This window comes from Hipposideros armiger, unplaced genomic scaffold (assembly GCF_001890085.2).
Source record: "Hipposideros armiger isolate ML-2016 unplaced genomic scaffold, ASM189008v1 scaffold_814, whole genome shotgun sequence".
Taxonomy (NCBI): Eukaryota; Metazoa; Chordata; class Mammalia; order Chiroptera; family Hipposideridae; genus Hipposideros; species Hipposideros armiger.
The window spans coordinates 687,236-694,150 of NW_017732164.1; the positions used below are offsets into that span (position 1 = coordinate 687,236).

General features: G+C 52.2%; 1 protein-coding gene across 1 annotated transcript in view; it reads right to left on the minus strand.

Annotated features, from left to right (window-relative positions):
* The window catches only part of CYFIP1 (cytoplasmic FMR1 interacting protein 1), a 79,750-nt gene that overhangs the window by 9,945 nt on the left and 62,890 nt on the right, over positions 1–6,915 (minus strand). Inside the window, exons 23-26 of the mRNA XM_019628906.1 lie at positions 6,170–6,242; positions 5,598–5,692; positions 4,695–4,933; positions 4,201–4,348 (exon numbers count right to left, since the gene is read on the minus strand). Coding sequence (XP_019484451.1) covers positions 4,201–4,348; positions 4,695–4,933; positions 5,598–5,692; positions 6,170–6,242 — 555 coding nt within the window. The remainder of the gene's footprint in view (positions 1–4,200; positions 4,349–4,694; positions 4,934–5,597; positions 5,693–6,169; positions 6,243–6,915) is intronic.

Here is a 6,915-nt window from a genome sequence, read left to right on the forward strand (position 1 = left end):
AAAAAAAGAGTCAATATAGGGGCAGGGGGCAGATGTCAAAACACTTGTACAACTTTAAAATGTCACAATGAATTAAACGTGAGCTGGCTCCCACTTCCCCCCAAAAGAGCAACCTAAAATGATCCTAAAACAAAAAGTTTAGTAAACACGCACAAGCTAAAAAAAAACCATAACTACATTACCAAAATTTTCAGGTTGGGTTGAGGGAGCAGGATTTAAAAAAACAAAACAAAACAATCCTTCAGAAAGCTGGAAGGTTGCATGTACCCAGCACACAGCTTCAGGGGAAGATCAACATTTGGGGTTACTGAACCCAACCCTGGTGCGCCACCACACAGCCTCACTGGACAGGCCCTGGAGCTCCACCCACACGCTCAGTGCCCCCACTTTTCCAGTGTTGTGACAATTTAAAGGACACATTTACCCTGAACATCTCCAATTGTAACAGTGGATGCCTACACCGACTAGAAAACATTTTATTCCCAGCTTCCTCGGCAAGAACAAACACCACCAAGAAGAGATCGCTGTCTGAAGTCCTCACACCAGCCCCTGGGTTTGAGGGGACTTGGGGGCAACCATCTGAGAGGCAGGGAGGACAGCATTGCGCTGTCCCGCCCTGCTGGACCTACTGGAAAGCATCACCCCTTATTTCCAAGGACAAAAGCAACACGATGGAATTCCAGTCTGGGGCTGGGCCTGGGAGCAGATGGGCCCAAAACAGACAGCGTGGCTTGCTGCCACCTCCACAAGGTGTGCTGACAGGAGGGCTGGACCTCTTTAAGAAGATACAGAAAGTGCTAACCATAAGGAACAAGACTACATTGAAACTATAATAGGAGAGTTGGTTTATCAGAAATCACCACCAGCACAGCGAATGGACAAGCCACAAACAGGGAGACTTATGTGCAACATGTGTAACGCACAGACAAAGAACTTCTATGAACAAGCTGTAAGAAAATGGGCAACACTCAAGAGCATCCTCCAGAACAGGAAGCCACACACAAAGAGGCCACCTCCTCAATCAGGAGGGGCAGGCAGAGTCAGGCTACTAATCCTCCAGTGACACCCTACCAGGGCAGAGGGACAGGCTCAATGACAGCACAAGGAGACAGGGGAGAAAGCAGATGCCCCAATGGTGTGGCCCTGTCCACCTCAGCGGCCCCGCAGCTGCTTCAGGGTAAAACATTTTGGTTCTTCACGGCACTGAGCCACACTCTGGCCTCCGCAGCCTCACATGGGCACGTCCCTTCGCTGCAGACACTCTGGGCAGCAGCGCTTCGTGCCGCACGCATGCACACACCTTAGTGTCCACCTGCCAGAGCCACAGGATAAAGTATGCCCCAACGGTGGGCTGCACTGCGTCTTTGTTTTTCACAATGGGACAAATTCAAATTAAAGTCTTAAATAGTCACAAAAAAAATGGTGCTTTACGACACTTGCTGCCCTTACCCCATTAAGTGACCCAATACTCAAGCCTCTATCTACAAAGGCCTCCTTCTGCCCCAGCTGGCCACTCACCAGGCTCTGCTCAATGAGCAGGCAGAAGAGCACGGCATTGCCCACCTCCCGCAAGTTCTGGAAGCACACCGTCTTCAGCTCCGCGTACTCCACAATGTCCTTCAGCTGGTGGTGGAAGAACTCCAGGATGCCTGTGGGGGGCGGGAGCAGGGGGAGCTGCGGGGTGGATGCGGGTAGGGCACAGCCCAGTGGGGGGAGGGTGGGGCACAGCCCGGGAGCACCTGCGCTGGCCATGGGACATTCTGGCACTGTGCCTGCTGTGGAGCTGGCCACGTGTCCCCAGACCCCAGCATCTCCCTGCGGTGGTTTGTGTAGCACCTGGGCTCTGCACCTCAGCTGCAAAGCCTGCCTATCAACCCTGTATCTTGCGAGCAGGGGCCACACAACAAGAATAAACAAAGACCACATGGTCTTCTCCAGCACAGGCAGGAAAGGTACTTGGTAAAGTTCAGTATCCCTTCACAGGCGCAGAAGTAATGTACTTAATCTGACAAAGGACATCTACGAAAAGCCTGCAGCCAACGTCACTGTCAGCGGTGACACCTGCACACTGTCTCCTGGAGGCCCTGGACACAGTAATAAGGCACGAAAAGACAGAAGGCATGAAGGATGGGAAGGCAGTCAGCACTCCTTAACTTGAGCTACAATTCACTGTGACCCACAGAGCCCATCAAAAACCCACAAGCTGACTCCAGAATTGAGACAGTCACACAGAAGACCTCGAATAGCTCAAACAACCCTGAGGAGAATGAAGCTGGAGGTTTCACAGATTGCAAACTCTTCATCCCAACAGGTCAGGCCCCAAGTGCCAGTCCACAAGGACCCCACGGCCCTGCCTGCCTCAGAGACTGTCCCTTCCTCCCACGGTCTGCCCCCCAGTTCTCAACATTGCCCCCACAAGACCTCAGACCCTCTCAGGGAGGGAACACTCCCTCACAGTGTCATCCCCCAGGAGGCACGCATGAGCGGGAGGACTACCAGGGACAGGGCTTTACCCACATGGGGGTGCCCACGGACCTGGGCTCTGCCATCCTTCTGTGCTGACATGGGGTGGCAGCTGAGTGACAGACATGAGAGGTGGCCCCGCAGTCCACAGCTCTGCCCCAGACCAGCTTTGAATTTGGCCTAAATGGCTTCATCTTTATATTTAAAATCTCCATGTCCAGTCAGGATATAAGCACTAGTTTTATTGTCCCAACATCACTCATCTTCTTTCTGACAGTGAAGTTAGATTCTTCTGCGCGAGGCCACGCCGAAGCTTACTCCCCTTCGCAGTGGCTGAACGGTCACCTTGCCCTGTCCTTAAACACCACAGCCCTGGGTAAACAGGTGCTGGGCACCAGCTCGGAGCTCAGCCACACCGGTGGCCGACTGCTCATCAGAACAGCATCTCGTCCATGGGTCCAAGTCACCTAACCAGACAGTTGTCCAGCTTTCAAGAAAGTGTTATCAGATAAGAGACAAAAGGGGGTTTTCTTAAGAGACACAGTTCCTATAGTACAATTTTATCATGAACAAACTTTCTGAGACCATTAAGGCTATCTACCTGAATAGCATCAAATCAGCTTTCGTCAGGCAATAGGACCCAGCACCCTCAAGGACTCTCGGCAGAGAGGCCCCAGGGTGCCCTCCTGGTCCATTAAGCCCAGTAGGGCAGTGGGACCCAGCAGTCCAGCTCCCTGCTTCTCCCTGGTCAGAGGCCTTCAAGATCCAGGTGCCCGGTCACCCAGCATGACTAACAGAGGCTGCCTCACCCCTCACGCCACAGCTTCCTCACCCAAAACAGGGCCTCCGACACACCTTCGTGCACACCTGCTCCCAGCTGAAGGCCAGCTGGTTTGTTTCACTGGAAACAATCGGCTCTGGCTGGGCTCCCCACCTCCTCCAACCCAGAAAGGCAGATCCATTCTGATCAGGACTTGACACCGGCCCCACCCACGGCGCCCCACTCACCGGGAGAGCCGTACTCGTGCCGGGGCAGGCGGCACACCTTGGGCATCACCTCCATCAGCGTCTTCACGTACTGCAGGATTGTGCCCTGCAGCTGCAGGACAGACGGGCTGCATCAGCCACCGGCCACCACTGTCCCAGAGGCTAGGGGCGGTGCTGGCATGTGCAGAGGGGTCTTACTAACATGCAGATGACGAGCAGACTGAGGCTCACTGGCTGGGAGAGGAGAGCCCAGCCATGAAAAGAAAGCAACCTCCGAAAGGGTGACTGCAGGACTCTAAATGCACGTTCTAAAGCACAACTCCCCTTTACAGAGGCACATGGCCGAGGTGACAGTGGTGACCAGGGAGCTCTGAGGGAGGGGCATTCTCCCTGGGCAGGTTCTGCCTTCCTCTGATGGACGGGTGCAGCTCCAATACTGGGCCATGTCACCCTGTGTGCCTGCCAAGTTACCTCGTTTTGGGGCACAGACCCCCGCTGGGNAAAAAAAAAAAGATCTAAAAAGCAGCCAAAAATCATACTGTCTACCTAACAAGGAAAGCCGAAACAGTAGACAATAACCAGGAACGGTGGAGCTAGAACATAAAGGGAGAATAAAAACGGAATACTTAGTGTTTAACTGCCAGGCTGCTTCATTTCCCAATTAACATTTAGATTTATTTGGGGAATGAAGGAAAGCTGCACTGGGTTGTGAGAAATAGAAAGTAGGCTTTTTGCGGAGTGTGCACATACCACGTTTTTGATGACCTCGTCTTTCCCATCGTGTTTCTGGACTCGGAGGAGGTGGTAGCAGAAGTCCAGCACAGCAAAGCGCCGCTGCTGCCCGAGGAGGACGATGACCATGCAGCCTGCCCAGTGCAGCCCGTCGCCAAAGCACTGCCTGGAACCAGGAACGACAGCAGAGGCGCGGTCACTAAACCATGACCCCAATGGCAGTGACCATGCCAGGAAGGAAGCACCGAGCGGCCGGGCATGGCCCTGTTTGTGGGTCCCACTGGCACCGCTTCCTAACCTGTTTCTAGAGCGTGGACCCTCTGTGAGGAAGGATTTAGAAAGCTGTGGGCCTGTCTGGGGAAGGGGTGCCTGAAGCTGAGCCCTGAGCCAGCTGCTGCGCATCAAGTAGGACCTCCATTTGAGTGGCTTTAAAGCAGCTCAGCAAACTTTAGTCCATTTTCAGGGGAACACAGCTTCCACCCCCACCTCCCTGTGCACTGAGCATCACTTACTCGACCGTGAACTCGTGCGTGCCCACAGGAATGCAGTAGACAAACTGCATGGCGCTCCACAGCCTGTGAAACTCAACACACTCGTCCACGTGCATGACCCCATTGCTGGGCAGGGGCCCACGCCAAATGGGGTCGTCCAGAAAGGTCCGGATCCGAGTGAGGATGACTTCAAACATGGACAGGCCACAGCACAGACGCTCCTTCGTCAGCAAGTCCCCCTCTCTCGCAATTGCGATTTGCTGTAGAAAGGATGGAAAGTTACCAGGCCAAGGCGGGACGCTGGACCACTGATCACACTACTTACTCCACTGGTTTCCAATCATCTCAGCTCACAGAAGAGGATTTTTACAAATAAGCACCCACAAAATTAATGTCAGCTATTAACTATATGCCTTATATAATTCACGTCCAAGTAGGACTGTTGAGTAGAGCTATTCTTAACCAGGAATGAGTTTGCCCCAGAGGACATATTGACAACGTGTGGACACATTTTTGGTTGTCACAGCTTGGGGTGGGTCTAGTAGCATCTAGTGAATAGAGGTCAGGGACACTGCCAAACATCTTACAGTGCACAGGAAAGCCCCCATAACAAAGAATTAATCTGGTCCAAAATAATGACAGTGCCGAGATGGAGAAGCCCTGATGGAGCTGAGCTGACATAGAAACGTGGAGCTCTGCTCTGACACCGTGCCTCCTGCCTGTCACTCCACATTCTGTTCCTAAAACCCCATGAAAATGCCTTCTTCATGAAAGGATGGACAACAAAAAAAAGTGACATGCACTGCGTCCATCTTACATGCCAGATGATATTCTCAGCACTTTGCATGTGTTATGAGCCCAGCCCTGTCATGGCCTGACACGGATGCCCAGCTCATGAGCAGTGGCCATCACGACATGCGTTACCTGTGGGGTCCCCAGTCTTTCGATCAGAGGAACAAGATGTAGTGGGGCGTACTTTGATTCTAGTCTTTTCATTTTGGCATCAAGTCTCTCTCCCTCTGCAGTGGAAAAAAATATTTTACACTCTATTTTCTATGAAAAATGATTACAAAATTGTCATTTTATCAAAAAACAAGATTTTTAAATTAACAATAAACATACTTTTATAGAACTGGCTCATTTGATATTTTAATTCAAACCGACAACTGATTTTCCGTTCAATATTCACTTTTTTTTAAAACTTACTGGAAATTCCAAATGTCATCAAAAGGCCTTCTGCATCCTGCTGCAACTGCTTCTGGCCCAGCCGCCCAGCACCCCGCCCCTGCTACCCAGAGCACACCAAAGGCATCACATCACTCCACCCCTAAACATGTTCAATATTCATTCAACTATTACACGTTACCAATTACCCCCAGTTAGGACTGAGTAGGCACCAAACTCAGACAAAAGTGGCCTGTAGTTGTGAGCGACACAGACGGTGCATGAGCACTGCAAAGGGCGGTGGGGACCCCAGGGTCACGGACACAGCTCACCTTTCACATGGACCCTCGGCAAGATGTTCTGGAAAGGGGCTGCGTGCAGCAGGTCACACACTTCTTCCAAAGACTAGAACAGAGAGAAGTCGTGTTGGGTGGACAGAAGTCTGGTGCTGAAAACAGGCACAGCGACCCTCGATCAACGCGGGTTTGACTTGTGCGGGTCCGTGTTTTGAGGGTAGTGTGGGCGCCCCTCACTGCGCACTGTTCCCCGCATTGTTGGAGGGCCAGCTGTTTACCTTTCCGTTAGGTGTATAATGAACACTGCGTGAGCAGCAGGACACTGGGACTGTGGCCATGCTCCCTGTTCTCCCATGAGGGTCACTACCACGGGTGGCTGTCAAGTACTCGTAATGTGGCTGGTGCCGCTATGGACTGGGTTGTTAATTCAGTTTTAGTTTAATTTTAATTTAATTTTGACATAGACATGAGTAAAGCCAGCACTGAACGTGGCCTGTTGACCAGAATTTACTGGCATGGCAGCCCCCCTCACCGCCCAGTTTACAAGACAGCAGCACAGATGGGAGGGTGCACTTCCTGTAAATAGCGCTGGAGGCGGGCGAAGCGGTGGCCTCCTCCAGCACCCAGTTCCTGCTCTTGCATCACAAACTCCTTTAAAACGGGAAGGAAAACCCTACACCACACTAGTCCCTTAGAATGTCACGTAGACAGCTTACCGCCAATCTCACGGTGTGCAGAGCCCCTAGAAACCCACCATGAACCCAAGAGCAGGGCCTCCTTCA